The 20,736-nt window shown below is 34.2% G+C and overlaps 1 protein-coding gene across 11 annotated transcripts in view; it reads right to left on the bottom strand.

Moving 5' to 3' along the window:
• The window catches only part of KDM6A (lysine demethylase 6A), a 197,577-nt gene that overhangs the window by 125,120 nt on the left and 51,721 nt on the right, over nt 1-20,736 (bottom strand). For 9 of the 11 annotated variants that reach the window (XR_012493466.1, XM_019717929.2, XM_019717926.2 and 6 more), the window contains exons 3-4: nt 9,815-9,923; nt 2,000-2,049 (exon numbers count right to left, since the gene is read on the bottom strand). The exons of the other annotated variants lie outside the window; for them this stretch is intronic. Coding sequence is in view for 8 of the 9 variants with exons in the window: in XM_019717929.2 (XP_019573488.2) it covers nt 2,000-2,049; nt 9,815-9,923 (159 nt within the window). In the remaining variant the exon portion in view is untranslated. The remainder of the gene's footprint in view (nt 1-1,999; nt 2,050-9,814; nt 9,924-20,736) is intronic. 11 annotated transcript variants of the gene reach the window in all.

The following is a 20,736-nucleotide window of genomic DNA, read 5'->3' as shown; positions in this document are numbered from 1 at the left end:
ATCTAATTTTTCCACACAGCCTTTTCAGCACTTCCAAACAGTAAACTTGGTTAACTGTCCAGTTGATACAAATTCAAAAGGAATAATCCCTCTGATATCAAAAAAGGTTTGCAAAATCTTTGCAACAAGTTCGCAAACTTAATTGTCACACCCGGTACAACGGAATTGAATTTGTAGTTAAAAACCTCTCCACAAAGAAAACTCTAGCTAGACCCAGACATGACTTTACTGGTAAATTCTATTCAACATTTAAGGAAGAAATAATAGCAACCCTACACACACATCAGAGCAAAGAGCAGTTCCCAGCTCATTTTATGAGGCCAAAATTACCCTGATGAAAAAATCAGACAAAGTTAATCTGAAGAACACTACAGAGTAACATCACTCATGAACAAAGGTGCAACAATGCTTAACAAAACACTACTACGTTGAAGCCAACAACATAAGTGACTAAAAGGGGCTTACCCAAGGAATATCTGAAAAATCAAGCACTGTAATTAACCATATAATAAACTTAAAAAATCCATAGGCTCTCAGTAGATGAAGAATAATAATTTAACAAATGCCATACCTATTCATTATAAATGATTAGGGAAAAAAAAAAACAAACAACCCTCCAAGTAAATCTAGTAACAGAAGGGAAATTCTTCAATCTAAAGCTACAGAAACCTTACAGCTAATATCGTATTCAATGATGAAAACTCAGTGTTTTCCCCCAAAGATGAGGAACAACACATAAATTTACTCTATAACCCAACAATTACATTCCTGGTTATCTACCCAAGAGAAAGAAAAATATTATCATATGTCCACACAAAAACATGTGCACAAATGTTCATAGTAGCATTATTCACAATAGCCAAAAAATGGAAACTAAAACGCCCATCAACGGATGAATGGATAAATAAACTGTGATATATCCATACAATGGAGTATTATTACACAGTAAAAAGGAATAAAGTATTAATACATGCTACAAAATGGATCAACTTCTAAAACATACGCTAGGTGAAAAAAGCCAGTCACGAAAGACCACATGTTATATAATTCCATTTATATGAACTACCCTGAAAATACAAATACATACCGACAGAAAGTGAATTAGTATTTGCCAGCGGTTGGGCATGAGGTTTCATTATGGGGAGATGGACATGTCCTAAAATAAGACGGGTTATGATAGTACAACTCTAAAAATTTACTAAAAGTCACTGAATTGTGTAGTTAAAACAGCTGAATTTTTGGTGTGTAAATTATACTGCAATAAACTTTCTGAAAAAAAGATAAGCCACAGACAAAAGAAGACATTTTCAATACATTAGAAAAACTTACCAAAATATGTTAAAATTTTAACAAATCAAAAGAAAGATAAACTAGGCAACAGAAAAATCCATCTAAAAAGTGGCAATTCAGATACGGAAGCCCCACTGGTCAATAAACGTATATATAAAAGTACATGGTATAAAAGAGTAACCTGCCCAGGTAACTTTATGCACTGTTTAAACTAAGAAAATAGCTGATTCATTGCCATGTACAGTTCTTCATTTAGGTAGGTCATTTTAAAAATGGTCAGGTTCAGCTGTCCTCAGAGCTTCAATTATAGACAGACTGTAACAGGAAAGATTTCCATTACAAGTTTCCCATTAAGCCTTCCCTTTACAGCTTGATACATCCATCTTCAGCTTTCTTTTATTCCTAGATACCAATTTAAGAAAATCAAAGAAATTTTGTTGCCCCTTGGTCTTGCTTGCTTTCAAATTCTCACACTTAGGATCATCTTTGGCTAACAGATTGTGTCAGAGTAATCTAATTCTTTTAGTAAAATACAAGGTGATTAATACAAGATTGCACAAAGAACACTTATTTTTCCTTTTCTAATCCCTGTTCCCTAGAAGTAATATTTTTAATTAACAAAATACACAGACCAAAATTCATTAGAGTATAACTAACAGCAACTTGCCCAAAAAGCAAACAGGAAATAGGCATGCAAATGTGCACTAACCTTCCAGTAGTCAGACTGTAAACTGTAGTACCTCTGGTATGCAGATAATGCTGAGAGAAAAAAAGAGTATGAGTCACAATTATATCCCATTTCAAAATCAATTAATACAAGAAACATTAAACATTAAAAGAAATATTGTAACAACCTTCCCACCAAACCCACCTCCCAGCAGACAGTGATATTTAAGACCAACAATTTAGAAATCCGGGGGCCTCATATTCAGTCAAACATAGTAATATATGTCAAATATATCGGAGTTCAAGGGTGTAAAACCATGGTCAGATCTCGGACCTGCACCTGAACAGAACCTAGGTTACCTCTTGAATCACTTGACCTTCCTCAGAGACCAAATCTGACAAAAGGATTAAGATTTTCCAAGACTATTCCACAATACAATGTATTATTTGTTCTCACAAGAGATCTTACTTCCAAAAAATGAGTAAGAGCTCAACCACCTCAAAGGGCAAAGGAACTATTTCGTGTGTGATGCTTCCTTTAATACAATCAATAAAAAATCCATCCCAAGCTTCAAATCAGTTTTCCATAATTTGAGTTTTGTTTTCCAATAGACAATATAGTGATTATGGTAATAGTAAAAACAGTCTATGCATCCAATAGAGAATTGTTCTAGCTGTATGACAGAATGCTATTCAGTAAAACTGAAATATTACAACCTGTGTTTCTCAGATGGAAAGATTAACACGATACACTGGGTTAAAGAAAGATGCAGAGTTTAATTCAATTTTTAAATACTGAAAATGTAATATAAGTCTCTAGATTTATATCAATGTTTTTTAAAAAGATTTTCCTCTAGATGATAAAATACTAATGGGTCATTAATGGATTCACAATTTCTTAAGTATTAAAGCACTGGCACCAAGCTAGATGCAGTAGAAATACAGATGTGAACAAACACATAGCTGTTGGTCGCAGGGTCTTTACTTACCTCTTATGGTTATATGTATCCTAAAGCTTTCTTTTAAACAATGAACGCATTATTTGTGTAATTGTTAAAATAAGTGCATTTCTTGTGTTAAAATTAGGGTGGTTAACATTTCAAGTAAGATCCAAGAGGAAGGCGACAAGATATAGCAGGAAAAATATAAAGAAGCTTTAGGCAAACCTGGGTTCTAATTTGACTTCACCACATCCTAAAAGACTGTGACATCAACCCATTTAATCTAAATTATTTCCTTACAAATCACAAACACCCTAAAAAGTTTTCCAGTAACAGCATAAGGCATAATTAAAGAATAAAAAGAGAAATCCAAAGCCATATTATAACTCGTCTGGAATTAAATAAAGAGAGATCTAGAGAAACAGAGTAAGGGACTAAAGAGGGATAACGATTTAGTAGGTGATAGAGATTTCAACATGCTTGGAAATATTACGGCTCTGGAGTTAAGATTGTGAAAACAAGTGAACGAAGGCATGCCTGATGACAAGTCCATACAGACAGCACAAGGATGAAAAGAAACAACACTGTAAGCTAAGGGTGATAGCCTTGCCAGAAAAAGGGACTCTACTTCAGAGTTAGATGCAATATAAATGCAATGAAGGAAAAGATTTAAAATTCAACCCATACGCCTATATTAGATCATGTAGTAACTACAGGCACAACTCAGCATTTCTCTTTTCATCCCTAGCCCAATGTGTAACACTATAGGCATCAGGTTACCTGCTAGTGGGTGAATCTGTGGGTATGGAAGGAAAGGAAAGGACAAATAAGTCAGTTGTAGTGTGTCATTTTTAGGCCAGAACAGTTTGTGGTTGCCTACGGGTATTAGGTCAATAGATTTCTTTGTTTTGCTTTGTTTTTCTGAGGCTGAACTGAAAAGTTATATTTATGCCCTGGGATAAATGACACCTCAGAGAGCTTATATTAACTATTTCAGTGTATATAAATGATTGATGTGCCTAGCTCTCTAGCTACCTTTCTGCCTTCCCAAATCTATGGATGCCTAAAACACATCTCTTCTGATATGTAGCAATATATAGTAATACATATTAGCATCTGAAAAACCCTCTGGACAGTATCCACCACAACAGACGTTTGTTTCTATGTGCCTGTCTCTCCACAGGTTTAAAAAGACTTAAGATTACAGAGACAAGCAGACAGGAATTTGGAAAAGCAAACAAGCAAACAATTCTTTTACTCCTATATCAGCATCTTCACTGAGGTCTTCAAGCCCAACTAGCGCATCTACTGAAATCTCTACTTCTTTGTTATTATTAAAATAACATGCTCAACGTCTTTGTATCTCACATTTGGCTTACTACAAGAGACAATGAGTAGGTGTCTTCTTTGTGTTCCTTCAGTGTGTTCTGCCATCAGCTCTCTAGTTCTTGAAGCTACTATAACTTGCTTGTTGCTTGGACATGTATATTGGTTTCTAACAACCTGGGTCATGGTCACTATTGTGCTTCCTTGGGTATTTCTCAATTACATTTTCTAATTCCAGACCATGAGTAGATTGAACAAATTCAGTGATTCCCAAATTGCAACGGGAGGGAGTGGAGGCACTAGATATTTTTTTTTTAAAACATGAAATACATTTAAATGAAGTTATATGGAGAAATGGCATACAGTGATTGTGAATGAAATGAAAACACATGAAACGATCACCTTAACTGTATCGGCTTTCAGAGATATAAAACAGACATTCTGTGGATATTATATGCTAGTATATGTCAATATTCTGGATTTTTATTTCATTTTATTTTACTATTTCAACACAAAGTAAATTTGCATTGTATAGCAAACATATGTACTATGTAAACTAATTCCCAATGACTATCTGAAAGGAGATTTTTAAACAAAGAGCAGATTCTTAAAAGAATCACAACCGTTGGTTCCAACAGCCACAATAATAAAGAAATGAACCATTGAAGAATCAAAAAAAAGGGGGGGGGTAATTTTTGGAGAAGCCAAATTCAAAATTATTTAAAAACATGTGCTTTATGTTCTTATACTATATATATCCTAAAATGGAGTACTGTCATTCCACCCAAGAATGACAAAAGAGAATACGACAAAGAAAGCGCGCCAACTCTGATTTAAGACTTCTCCACATTAACAACTCTGGTACATAACTTGCCCTAGCCATTTGTAACTGCTGAGGAACTAAAACAACCAAAACTGATTTTGCCCAAAAGTGACAGACAATACAACAAATGAACAATTATTTGAAGGAGGAAAGGAAGGAAAATCTATCATTGGCCGGATTTCAGGGAAACATTCTAGCTCACCACAAACCATGAAGAAACTATTTTTAAAAGTTTCAAGGTTTTCATACTAATATCAGGAGTAATTAATTATTATATCTCCTTCAACTAATTTTTTTTTATTTCTGGAATCCTTACTATCCATCCCCCTAGTCTCTTACCTCAGGATTTCTAACTTTTTATACGTTTGCTATGTACTTTGTGGTAATTTCCCACGTGATTTTCTAAGCAACTAACTTAGTGACTATCTTCTCCTATAACCTGCCACACATATTTAGCTATTTACATGTAATTCTGTTACACTACTTGTAAGATCCATCACATATGTTCACAAGAATATATATGCTTGTTCAGCCCAGGGTTCTGTCTCTCAGGTTGTTCTCCAACCCAAGAAATCACTGTACCATCTTCAGGACTTAAGGCAGTCTAACAGCTCCATCAGCTGTTTGGTTCAGATGAGGTTAATGGGTTAGGAGTGGAAAGGAAGTATGGTAGCCACTGTGAAGAACCATTCACTTCCCACTTCAAGGAAAGACTGCTGGGAGTCCTACATGCAGACAGCCTCTAGCCGTGAGCTGCCTTAGCTGAAGAGACTACTTGCCCAAAGTCATACTCCTTCCCAGGACAGCCCCCGCCCAGTATCGAAGGGATGGAGTATAAAGGCCTAGTCATCTTGGCCCAACTTGGGATAGCTCTAAAGGGCTTTTCTAGCTTCAGGGCACCCCCTGGAGTACACCAAGGCTGTCACAACTTAACGTCTCCCTCTGTCCAATCCTGGTTCCATCCCCGACCTTCCACAGGTGTTCAACCTAAAAAGGCACTCCTTGCTAAACATCCTGTATGCTGAACTCCCTCCAGAGGAATCCAACTTGCAGTAGGCCACGTGCATTTGAGCTTCCATTTCCCCCAAATCCTCTAAGCAATTACCGTATTTTGCATTGTATAACGTGCTCCCATGTACAATGCACACCCACATTTCTAGCCCAAACTTTCAGAGGGAAAAAAATCTTTCCTTTTAATTTTCCAAAAATTTTTGTAAAAACATCAGCTAGATTGCTAGCTCCCACCTTAAGTGTATGAAAAGAAATGTCGCACTGTTCACGCTATGGTAATAAAGGGATCAGAACCACCTATCTTATCAAGTCAGAGTCACTCTGTGGGACAACAATACGTTGCTCTTCATTTTGTTGAATTGTTGGCTGAAATTACTTTTGTTTCAAGTTCGTCTTAAGTTCAACAAAACCAGTTATTGTATTTCAGGGTATTATTTTGCATAGAGATATCATTATTGATTCCTAGAGTTACACTTTTAACTCATAAGTATAGATTAAAAAATTTAAAACATTTATGTAGATATCGAATTGGTACTACACATGCACATCCTTATTTTTCCCTCACAAATTTGGGCAAAAAAGTGAGCATTATACACAGCAAAATACGGTACTTTTTTAAGGATAAATTCCTAGAAGTCAAATGACCAAATCAAGTGACAGAAAAATTTTTAAACTCTTTATACACATTACCAACCAGAAAGGATTTAGAACAAAATAGTTTTACAAAGCCTTTTTTCCTGCTGCTTTAAATTCATCTGAAATGACTGAAAAGATACTTAATGAATAAATCCATAGCAGTAACAATAACCAAAGTATACCATCTGCAGATCAGAAATTTTTTTAGGAATTCCTATAAGATAGGAAGCAGATGGGATCAGAATGACAAATAAGAGTAGAAAAACCACAATCCAAAATGCACACAAAAGAGGTTCTACTCTTTTCCACTACAAAAGTAGCAGTAGTTTTTGACAAGGAACCCCAAGCTCAGAAAATTTCACACAAAGACGAGGCCTCGGGACAATAACTGAAGAACTGTCTTCAGAATAACGGCCAGTAAGTCCCTGAAGCATGTTTCATAACCTGAGCATATACCTGAGCAGTTTACTCACATGTTCATTGCATGGTTTATGTTTACTACCCAAAAAGTTATGGTACATAACCTGTTCTACAAAATTAAATGTCTATTTGGCTGGGGTTGGAGGTTCTCATCTTGTTTTGGTTCCAAAGAGAGAATAAGGAAGCAGCCTGAGGTAACAAATGTTTCCAAAAATTAGTGGTGGTGGTGAAGGTGTGGGGAAGAGGTATGGGGGTGGGGGGGAGTGGAAGATAGCTACTAGAGACTGGCTCTAGTATTTGACTTACAGAAAGACAATGAAGAGAATGGACAGAAAGAATTCAATAACTTGTATTTAAAAAGGATTTTTTTTTTTTTAAGTGGAAATGTGGTCAATAAAGCCTCAAGGAAGATTTAAAAAAAAAAAAATCACATCTAGGAAATAGAAGCCATCAGCTTGAAATACTAAAATACATGTGTATACCTCTGCATCCATTCTCTCCTTCTTATTCCTATTACAGTCAACCTACTGTCTACCTATTAATAGCCAGTTCATCTACATGACAGTAAATGGGTTTAATATTTTCGCTGCAATGTTCGTCTATAGTCGAATGGTATTTTCCATGCCACTGACTATGGCATTCAACTTTATTCCACAAGCTCAGTGTTCCAGAAGGGAAGTTTAGGAAAGCAGATGTACATTTTTCTATATTTTTGTGTTTTTCAAGAATGAATAATAGGAAATTTTTATACTTTAAAGTGATCATTTATTTTAATAAAATGTAGCACCTTAACTGTATTTAGTTAAAAATATAAATACTGCATTTTCTGTGTATTTTTGACACATTTTGGAGAACAAACTTGAAATCAATTAACACAGTGAAAAGGTTAAGAGCACCTCTTTTCAAAGACTTAAATCCTTAGGTTATCTTTTTCTTTTCTCATCTTATTAGGTTACTCCCACCAGCTAGTCACCAACAGTCTAGTTGCTACATGCCCCGTACCTCATTTTCCAAAAAGGAAAAAGACACCTCCAAAACAAATATCCCTGTATTCTTTATTACCTTCAGAGCCAAACGTTTTGTAAATGAAAAATGTAGCTAAATCAGTAACTAAGTTTTCAAAGCTAATATATATTTTAATGACCACTAAGCAGCAAGGATATACAGCCCCACATGCAAACCTAATTTTCAAGTCTGGGTCTCTATTTATGTGCTCTCAAATTAGTTTGCTCTATAAGAAAAAGGTACAGCACTAAAAAATTAGCACAGATTTCTATGTTTCTTTTGAACAATGGCTTCCTTTAAATAACTTACCAGTTTTGATTAAAATTAACATATGTAATAGAGTATTAAGTAATTCTTAATACCTATTATCCTGAAGCCATCTTGCTAAGTACTAACCAGTTTACCATAACAATCCCAAAATGTCTGAGCTATCACTTCCTCCCCTCATTTTACAGATAAGACAGAAGCTCAGGGATGTGTATATAATCTGTTAATGATAATGCAGCTGTAAACAAGAGATGAGCTGGAAAATAAGCCTAACTCCCAACGCCATAGATTACGCCTGTCTCAAACTAAAATTGCATTTTCATTAGGAAAGTGTTCACTTGACCTAACACAAAAGTGGCATAATAAAACATCAACATTAAACACCAACATTCACTCTAGCCCTGAAACAACCTGCCAGTTGTTCTCCCCACTAAACACATTTGTAGAATCTAAGCATAATAAATAAGTCCAGCCACTCTATATTAAGATGTTTACTAACATCGAAAAGTTCTTGCTTATAAGGATACAGTTTTTCTTTGCTGTGGATTTTGCCTTTGGTACTGAGGGAGGTAGTATTTGGGGGTTCTTTTAAAATTCTTAAGTGAGTAAGGCTCTGGGTTAGCAGCTTGGCACCATAAAAAGGACACATCTTGGAGGACTACTACCTTCAGTTATTTAACTCACTTATTTCATTTCGTATAGGAAAAAATTCTCAAATGAATACAAAGTTTGTTTTATCCAATGCTCAAGCTCATCTGTGATCATCTCTCTGTGTTACTTAACCTTAACAGTAACATGGCTATGGATCAGATTTTTGTTCAAATATTTTCTATCTAAAATGGAAGTTTTCTAGCCAGGATAAAGAAGAGAAGTGCTGAGTTTGTGTTACTTTTCCAAAGTGTAACACAATGGTTCATTTTCTACTACCATGTTTCCCTGAAAATAAGACCTAGCCGGACAGTCAGGTCTAATGCGTCTTTTGGATCAAAACTTAATATAAGACCCGGTCTTGTATTACATTATATAAGACCCGGTCTTACATTATAGTAAAATAAGACTGGGTCTTATATTAAGTTTTGCTCCAAAAGACGCATTAGAGCTGACTGCCCGGCTAGGTCTTATTTTCAGGGAAACACGGTATGGTGCAGCCTTTAAAGGGCAAGGATTTTTCACAAGGCAGAACAAAACGGCAATGCACATGTAGATGATTATCAGTTTAACTGAATGGCCAACTTATTGATGTTTTATATGGAGTTACATTGAACTTTTCATATTTACACCTACCCTGTTGTTCTTTCTCATTGTTTAGGATGTTCATAAGCTTACAATTTCTTAGAAGTAAAAACGGTAGTACCCTAGATAGAGTATTATTGCAATTATTTTAAACACATATATAAATCAAACAGTAATTAACAAGGGGAAAAATTACCTTTTGGATAATCTTCCAATAAGAGGTTGAAGTGACCTAATTGACAAAAGAAATCAGAGTCCACTTTTCCTTCAGCTTTTAAGATTAGAGATTCGTAGCAGCGAACAGCCTAAAAATAAAAAATACAAACATTTAAGAAAAAGACAAAAACCTAAAATGCATTTCCTTCCTGAGATAATGCACATACCCTCCATTCAATCACCCAAGAAATCAATATATTTCACTTCTATCTCAGTGCAGTACTCTTTAGAATACGTGTATTATTAAAAGAGCCACTGGTTATGGCATAAGTGCTTTTCCTATGTGTAAAATGGAAATACTTGCCAAATAAGATAATGTAGGAGCACTTTGACAACTTTACAAGTTTTAAATCTAAGTTATTACTGTGGTCCCTCTTGATATAAACAAATAATAATCATCTTTCTCACAGATGGGAAGAACTTTACTAAACTATATGAGAATTCATAATCTCCACAGTAATACAAAGGGTGCCAAAAAAAGTACACACATTTTAAGAAAGGAAAAAACTATTAAAATTGTAATATTCAATATATACCAATAACCAAAGACAAATACAAGTCACATTTGACTTCTGCAATTACAAGAGATGCTCAAAGTGGTTACCATTAGCATCCAGACACTTCTGATTACGGCGAACTACTGCTTGAGCAACACTGACCAAAGTGTACGCCTTTATACATTTTTTGGCACCCCCCCCCATAGTATTAGCTACCATTTATACTGAACAGCTACTTTTTGCCATAACCTCTACCAGTTTAAACTACCATAAACTGCCTTTCAATTGTCTTCTCATGATATACTTCAAACCCACCAAACTCTAACTCTATTATTAATCTTTCCCCCACTGCAATACCTGCTTATGCACTCACTCTCACCATTTCTTCCCTGAAGAAAAAAATAATAATACAATATTTTAAGGATATCATGCACACCCCCTCCCCCCGTTTTTGTAATCCAGGAAACTGGGGGAGAAAATGAATGATGGAAAGAACAGAAGAATTCTGGAGTCTGACAAATTCCAGGTGTCATTAGTGTCATCAGCTACAAGAGATCCTGGGGAATGTATCCTCTCTTTTTTGAGGTTTAATAACACTCAAAGTGGTGACAACAGGATTAAAGTTAGAAAACTTCTATATAAAACAAAAACTCCTTTAAGGGTTTACCACAGTGCATAGCACTCCATAGGTATGTAATAATTGTTTCTTTACCTTCTCTTTAAATAAGAAAAAAGCTCTAACTCTTTCAAGGCTGTTGCAAGTTTCCCAATAATTTTGTCAAAATGTCCCTGCTAACAATTTACATGTTATATGTTATAGTGTGTCCTAGAGTCACTAAGAAAAAATGTGTACCCAGGTTTGGTGCCCACAAAGGGAACTAGAATTGCTTCCATTATCAAAAAATCCTTTCACCACCACTTCAAGAGCTTTTGATGAGACAAGAAAATGTCATGTGGGGCAGAGTACCCACTTAAAATGCCTTGATTTTTCCTCTCCTGTAAAATATAGAGCCGTTGAGTTTCAAAACATATATCCTAAAATTTACCTATCCAAAGCGCATATATAAATATTCATCAAATTTGGAAAAGCATTTCTAAAACAAGGCAAATTCTGGCATGATTCTACTATCCTTAGAGCCCAACATTTATAAAAGGACTGTCTTCAGTTCTTAGTATTCCACTCTTAGCTATCTAAATGTGCTTATGTACCAAATCACAAGCACTGAAAACTAATCATTCTGCTTCCCTATAATTAAGAGTCTGAATGCTACACTGAAGGCTCAGAAATTACTATAATTTGGAGGCATAAAATTTCAAGATCCTCTTTATTTAAGTCATATATAATCCTATCTGGCAGATGGTTAAGAGTACAAAAATACAATTTATTCCAGTGCTTTTTAATATCAGAGAAATTCATAAAATTATTGGACTACAGAATGACAGTTCTTAATTTTACATTAAATGAGTGACTTTTTAAAGCTATCAATGACATTGCAAATAAAGCACGCATTAAAACAGTACTGTCTTCATTTTTTTAAACTGTTAGTAAGATATTTAGAAACTTTTCCTACTCTTCTCTGACAATTAATTATGGCTAATCTAGCATTAAATTTACAAGCAAATATGGTTTCATGGTGAAAAAGGGTTCAAGAAACAAACAAATTTTCTTCAATAATCTAAGCAAAAAGATGGCAATACCCTCCCTATATTGCCTCTTGTCACCATACCTTGATGCCATTACTATGATCATCTATTGCCTATCTTCCATTTCCCATAAAACAAAGGGACACATCTAAAATGAATACTACACACAACTCTTTATCATTGTGAAATGTAACTCCAGGTAAAAACCAAAATGAGCACATTTTAAATTCACCTACCCATACACTCAGGCTTCATTAACAAATTTATAATACAGAAGTTCCCTGACTTATGATGGTTCGATTTATGATTTTTCGACTTTAGATAGTATAAAAGCAATAAGCATTCAGTAGAAACCTGCTAGGCTAAGCTATGATATTTGGTAGGTTAGGTGTATTCAATGCATTTTCAACTTGCAATATTTTCAACATCCGATGGGTTTAACGGGACGTAACCCCTATCATAAGTCAAAGAACATCGGTAATTTCCAACAAAGCTAGCATGCAACTACCAACTAATGTTGGTGGTCAAAGAGGATGCTGACAAAGCCAAAAATCTAACAAGAGAAGGTAAGCAAAAAGGCAGAATGGTTTCCAAGAGCTTTCTGTCATCATTTCATAGTGAAACGTCATGAATTTATTTGAAGTGTTTGAGGTACATGCTGATATTAAACATAGGCAAATACTAACAATTTTTAAGGAACATTTAAAGGTAAATAAATAAGATAATTTCCAATACTACTAACTCATATAATCTAAAATGGAACAGTACTTTTATAATATTTTTAGTCAAATGACTAGTTATAAACATAGAAGATATATATTAATAGTTTAGATTTAGAACAAAGTTCAAGTAAACTTCTATAAAGCAAAATTATTTCCTGTTAAAAGTTACCCTTATATGCTTGCTCTTTTTTAAAATTTTAAATATGCACAAGTAAAATCATCCCCATGTAGAATGTGTGTTTGGATACATGTGCAGAGAAAAAGAACCAGAATATAAAACAAATGTTAAAAATAGAAAGTCTATAGTTGGGCCATACAGTAACTTCTTTGTATTTTGCTCATTTTACTCTTCTGTATCTTCTAAATTTTTCATAATTAACCTATACCATTTCTATTCTTATAAAAATCATTAAATTATTATGCTTCCCTCCAGGATTCATCCGACACCTTTAGTGTGAGGATAGTCAGAAATATGAATAAAAATAATTTGTATCTAGATCAGCATCATTCAGCAGAGCATTTTCTGCAATGATAAAAACGTCCTATGATCCGGTTGCCCAATATAGAATCCCCTAGACACGTGTGGCTACTGAGCCCTGGAAAACAAGCTGATGCAAGTCAACTGAATTTCAGATTTAATTTTCATTTTTTAAATTTAAATAGGTGACTAATGGACAGTGTAGAGCTAGATAATTTTTAAAGCTTTAAAATAACCGAATATTCAATCCATATGCTAAATACAAGGAAAGCAAAATTTCTTACATTTATAAACATCTGTAAAAATAAAGGGATATCTTATACTAGGATGAGCAATGCCCTCCACAAAAATCTCCTTTAGTTGTTTACAGCTAGTAGCCTACACATCTATAATCCTTACCACCCTACATTCTCAGAAGAAAACACTGAGAATGAAAATAAACAGTTAATCATTAAATACTAGAATCAAACGAGAGTGAATAAAGATCCTCCCAGCTAGGTAGAACGCTTGGATGTCTTCCATTATAGTGCCCTTTTCCACAGTGTTCAATAGAATTTATGCTTGGTATCTGCTTTATTTTTATTATTTGAAAAATCTATCTTAGAACGGCAATATTATCGTTACCCTCTATTTCTAAACTTTGATAAAAGTTTAGAGCTCATGAGCACAGATATGTGACTAGTTTATTTTTTAATGTTAAGCATTAAAGTCTTTTATGATGAACTTGGTCAGTTCCCAGCTAAAATACGACACTTGTTAATATTTTAGAATTGTTAAATATAGGCAACTCCTAAACAAATGATTTTTTTTTCAATTAAAAAAATTAGCTGAAGTTGTTGGGTGACATACAAATGGTAGAGCAAACTAATATAGGTTTATATACCCCAATGGTTTTCTTTTTTCTTTTCTTTTTTTTTTTTTAATGCCTGCCACAAATGTCCAAGACAGTATCTCAATGCAGTCCTAGTTTGATGGCTCCCCTTTCTGAAGCCCCCCTCACCTTTTATGAGGCTCCCAGGTACTTCTTGCCTCCCTCACCTGTAAAGCTCTGTCAGGGGAGGGGCAGTATCCCAATCCAGGATCACATAACAGGGGCTTAATATATATTACTTGAATTCACAAAGCAATGTCACATTATATTTTAGTTTATCAAATAACCCTCTCTTCTTTGCCCTAAACTTCCATTTCTTAAGAGTATAAGCCAGGATGCTAACGATTAATCTTATTAGTTACTTAAAATCTTTTCCACTGAGGTATAAATCACTGGTATTTTAAATGAACCAATGATTTTAAATGACCCAAAACTTTTAGGTTGAATAAAAACAAGCATGCACTTCTGCCCATACTTCCTAAAGGCCAGCCACAGACATACAAGGTAGTTTAGCAGCTGACTACTTACAAAAGATTAAGGGATTTAAGCACACTACATACAGGTCAACATGTCATCCATGAAATATGACTACTTAAAAATTATTCATGGCCCAAATTAATAAAGCATATTATACAAATCAACATCAATAATCAGCTCAGCAAGGTCTGCTCTGACCAGATCTTTAACATTATCATAGATTCTAAGTGCCACATTTTAATAAGTGGTAATAACAAAGGGCTACAAGTTTGGTGGAGGATGGAAAAACTATCATATAAAAATTATTTTAACTGAGTTCAGCTGAGGAGACGCATCAGGAATGCTGTAACTTCAAATATTTAAAAAGTCATCACTTGGGAGAGATTAACTGCTCCAGACATCAAACCAATGAATGGATATAACTTACAAGCAAATTTAATTCAGTTCAATCAGAAAGGAGGAAAACTTAAATATTCCAAAAATTAAATGGGCCCTCTTTCTTTGGCTCATATCAATGCAAAGAATTAAAGCATAAATTACTAAGCTATCTTAGTGGGAGTCAGACAGGAGACATCTCACTTTGGATACAATTCAGAGCTACATTTTTTTAAAGATTCCTTGGACTTCTATGATACAAGCATACAATGTGTAACATATATAATACATAATCACACACAAACACACATGTATATATGTGAGTGCATCTCAACTTAATTCCATGATTACAGTTTATTCATTCCGAATTTCCAGAATTTCTAAATAAACATACTATCCTGACTTGCTCCCCAAAACCCTAAAAATGTCTGCATCGTTAAAGCTGATATCCTTCCCATAAATACGCCTCATAAATCAAAATTCTTCCCCTTTCTAGACACTCTTCAATGTCTTTACCTGCAAACAACTTAGGAATTTGAAAGAGTTGAAAGTACCCGAGTCTAAACAATTTTTTGAAATTTCAACATACGACATTTTTTTTTAAATGAGGTAAGAGTTACACACTTAAAATGGTAATCTTAAGTATTCACAATTTTTAATGACATATCTATTCTTAAACTTAGATATCAGACTTTCATAATTTGCTTTTAAATTTCATTTACTATTTTTGAAAAGTTGAAACTTACATATCACCAATTCTAAAAAGTATACTGTAGTTAAGTCTTTTTCCCAATCCTGACGCCAGCCACCCAGTTACCCTTCCCAGAAGCAACAAATGTTTTTAAAAATTCTATATTCAAGATTATTTAGTGTAGATGCAAACACATATATTATCCCCACTTGGGTATTAATGCTCACTTATTTATATAAACACTGTTCTGTAACTTCCTTCAGATTCTAGGTGTCCCTAACATCTTTTCTCCTTTGTTAATAGAACCCCTCGATTTAATTAGGCATGTTTACACAGAATACTGGGATTCCCCAGCCATCCTTGTACGCATGGCGTAGTGACTGCTGTATTTTTCCATGTATAATGCAATCCTCAGTATAATGGACACCCACGTTTTTGGCCCAAACTTTCAGGGGGGAAAAAATCTTTCAAGTTTTTAATTCAAAATTTTATTTGTTTACATTTAGGTACTTATATTTTGTATTAAAAAGTAATTTTAGCATTTATTTTTTTTAACATTACAAGAAATTTTATGTAGCAAATAATTAAAAAACACAAGATACAAGGTACAAGAAATTTTATGTACTGGTAATAAATTTACAATATTTACACATCTTAGAAGGCCAAGATCTCTTCATTGTTGCAAGTTCATTGTAAATTCAACAAAACTTGATTATCGTATTCCAGGGTATTATTCTGTATACAGATATTGTTATTGATTTCTAGAGTTATACTTTTAACTCATAAGCATAAATAAAAGAATTAAAAACATAGATACAGAATTAGTACTACCCATGTATAATGCGTATCCTTATTTTTCCCTCACAAATTTGGGCAAAAAGTGTGCATTATACACAGCAAAATACGGTTAAGTTCTGGCCAACCGGATATAAGGAAAGCACATGCTCTGCATCAACCTCTCTTCCCCTTAGCTGGAATCACCCAGGTGGTAGAAGCCACAAGTTGAGGATGGAGTAGGAAAACAGAAGCCCAAGTTCCTGGAACAGTGGAGTTCCACAGTAGCCTAGAACTGACTGTCTCTGAGAATTCTTTTATTTAAGAGATAAAGGAGTATGTACTCCTTTTTCCTCATTAAAAAAGAAAAAAAAAAGACAGCCTAATGAAATAATCATTTAACACATACAAAAAGGATAAAGAGAAGAAAAAAGAAATCTAGTTAACTGTCAGCCATACCTAACATTCTATAGTAGATACAAGAACTTATACATCTGTTCACCTACACCATCTCCCTAACTCCAATGTTCAACTAATATACATCATCTTTTATTTACTTCACAACAAAGTCAGTAAAACAAAATTTAAGCATATCAGTCTCTATCCTGGATTTCTCAGCCTCTCTGGACCTACTACTCTGCATTCAGTGGATGTGCTAAATGCTAATGAGTAAGCAAGCATCATTCAAGAACCCATCACCAGCATCTTAAGTACCATTCTTTTCAAATAAACTATTGAAAATGCCTTGCTATTGAAAAATATTCTCACAGAACTACAACACTAAAATCAAACTAGATGATCTAGTATCAGTAATTCAAGTGCTGATAGCTAATATTTAGACTCTTGATATATGTACCAGGCATTATTCTAAGCACTTTACATATACTTATTCATTTAATCCTCACAATTACTCCATGAGATAAACAAACCCTACTTCAAAGGATTAGGAAAACTGAGGTATAGAGGAAGTAAATCCTGTGCTCAAGGTCACAGAGCTACTAACTAGCACAGGCTGGATTCAAACAGTATGGCTCCAGAGCCTCTGAGCAGTAACGTGCTCAACTAGGGCCATGCCTCGGGACCTAAAAGTCATTTCCAAGAGAGGGGAGCTCCACAAACTGCTATCCCCTTCTTACACTCCTACCTACACACTAGCTCCTTTCACAACTCTACCTCCACACCAAGAAGAAAACCAACACATAAGATTGCCACTTCTTGTTCCCACCATCCCATAGGAAGATTTAGCCTCGGTTCTTTACCATATTTTCTCACCTTGCTTTATTTTAAATCATATAAAAAGCAATTATCTTTATTCAAAAAAAGACCCACATATCCAAATCAAAACAAAATCAGCAGCAAAACAAACAAAAACTAACCCCAAAAAAGCAAGCTATCATATTCAAAAGTCACCTGTGACAGAAAAACACTAATGCTCATATACATAAATAATACACACCATCCAGACAAGATGTGGTGTAAGCTGGAAAATGTTAAATGGTTTCACCCTATTTTTTTGTACCCTCTGAATTACATCTCCTTAGTTTACCTACTGTTGTTATTTTCTCTGTTTAGTGTATTTGCCAAAGAAAGATCAAATACAGCTGCAACAAAGCAAACTAGGCTATACTGTCTCAACCATTTTGGGGAGTTTATTACTAACTCTAAAACCGTTATTGTAGATACATGCAGCCAAACAAACTAATAAATTGTACATTCACACACATGCACATATACACAGCCATGGCCAACACTGAATTTTTAAAAAGCTGTTGTGTCAAAACAGCTATTTTCCAAATAATTTTATCATGCTTAATGTAACATTGTGCAGATGGGGTATAATCAAGTACATTATTTATAAAGCCTCATTCAAATTAGGTGTGTGAATTAAGTCTTGAATAATCTTTAAAATAACATATATTTAAAATTTGGAGGTAAGAAGAGTATGAGATAGAATTTCAGCAGAATGACTTCTATAAATAAAGCCCAGAGTAATCTTGCGATTTCCCATGTAAGACAGTAGGCATTATATTCTGCTTTTTACGTCATTTGTTTTCAACTGCACAGGGACTATTATTTATCTTGAGGCAGAGACAATCTTACAAGCAATCATTCTTCCTGTCATTTCAGCTGTACACATTTAATTCAGAGTTCCGAAAATATACAAACAGAATGAAAGACATCTACAACAAAATTATGTAGACCAGATCTTCATGAAGGTAAAAGACTGTATCTATTATGCTTGCTATAACCTGGATGCATGCTATAATATATGCTGTTCAAATCAGTATCCTTTGGTAGCTAGGTATGCATTCATTTGCCTTATATACATTTCAAAAATACATGCACAAAAAGAAAAGGAACAAGCACTTCATTGAGGGAGGGTAAGAAGACAAATTTATGAGCATGAGCTCCACTGAAAATCTGCTTTGAATTCTGCTTCTAATATGTAAAAGGCGCTTAGATTTATTAAATAAATGAACAATCCTTAACATAGTAGAGGCCCTCCCCAAAGACAGTGCTTCAAGAAAAAGCAAAAAAATGTTTTTGATAAGTCTGAATATATCATTCCAAATTTTTTCTATGCATATATATATACAAATAGTACACATTTTTGTATGCAGTTTTATAAACAATTTCTTTATTTCAATATATTCAGTTCAATATATAACTGCTTACCATGTCCAAATATAGAACTACATTAAATTAACAACTACATAGCAGTTTATTGAACAGTTAAACCATAATTTGTTTCTACTGAAGGCTATCTGATTGATTGTTAACCAAGTTTTTATTATTATTACCCAATGAACCTAATTTGGCCAATTTATATTTCTTTAAGCTCCTCACAGTCAAATGGAAAGTACAATTTAAGCTTTTGATAATCCCACCAGCAAAGTTGAACCAATATAATCTTCCACCAGCAGTCCTCATTTTCAATTCTTTGATTATTTTTTTTTTCAAATATTTATTGGCTAAGCTTATTACTTCTTTCACAAACTACCAACATGCTCACAGATTGTGCACATTTCTCTATTGGATAATGAACAGTTTTTTTCCGAAATGACATGTCAGGTGCTATTTATATATAAAAGGTTTATATATATAATATTGTTAAAGTATCTCTTCCCAGTTTACAATTGCCAATGAATTCTTTAGAGATTTTGATGTAAAACGTTCCCTATTTGCTCAAAACCAACCATCACACTTCCTTTACAGTATATAGAGGGCACCAAAAAAAAGTATACGTATTTTAAGAAAGGAAAACTGTATTAGAATTGTAATACTCAATATATACCGATAACGAAAGATGACTACAAGTCACGTCTGACTTCTGCAATTACAAGAGGTGCTCAAAGTGGTTACCATCAGCGTCCAGACACTTCTGATTACGGGAACTACTGCTTGAGAAACGTTGAACAAAGTGTCCACTTGTATACATTTTTTTGGCACCCTGGGTATAATACATTGTAAAATGATTACCACAATAAGGTCAGGTAGCACATCCATCACCTCACATAGTTACCATTTTTTTTATATGGTGAGAACACTTAAGATCTACTCTCTAAGCACCTTCCAAGTATACAATAACCGTATTGTTAATTATAATCACTATGACATACATTAGATTCCCCAAACTTATCTTATAACTGAAAGTTTGTACGTTTTGATCAACCCTGGCAAACACCAATCTACTCTGCATTTATGAGTTTGACTTCTTTAGATTATACATATAGTGAGATAATATAGTATTTGTCTGTCTGATTTAATTCATTTAGCAAAATGCCCTCAAGAGTCAATGAAATTTTTAAAATGTGGCCATACAAAGTGTTAATGAAGCTGCAGACTAACTGGAACTGTCATACATTGCTGCTGAGAATGCAAAGTGGTACCGTTATTCTGGAACACAATTTGACAAGTATGAAGTTAAACATACATTTATCACATGACTCAGCAATCCTCGTTCTACCGTGTTTCCCCAAAAATAAGACCTAGCCGGACAATCAGCTCTAAAGCGTCTTTTGGAGCAAAAATTAATATAAGACCCGCTCTTATTTTCTATAATGTAAGACCCGGTCTTATAAGAGCAGGTCTTACATTAATTTTTGCTTCAAAAGACGCATTAGAGCTGATTATCCAGCTAGGTCTTATTTTTGGGGAAACACGGTAAGTATGTACCCTAAAGAAGTAAAAACTTATGTTCATACCAAAATCTGTACACAATGTTTACAGCAGATTTATTCATAATCAGTGAAAACTGGAAACATTCCAAATATCCTTCAACAGGTAAATGAATAAATTGTGGTACATCTATACAATGAAATTCTATTGATATAGCATCGATGAATTTCAAAGATATTATGCTGAATAAAAGA

Source organism: Rhinolophus sinicus, chromosome X, assembly GCF_036562045.2.
Source record: "Rhinolophus sinicus isolate RSC01 chromosome X, ASM3656204v1, whole genome shotgun sequence".
Taxonomy (NCBI): Eukaryota; Metazoa; Chordata; class Mammalia; order Chiroptera; family Rhinolophidae; genus Rhinolophus; species Rhinolophus sinicus.
The sequence above is the reverse complement of the archived record's forward strand: the minus strand, read 5'-3'. Positions and strand labels throughout refer to the sequence as shown.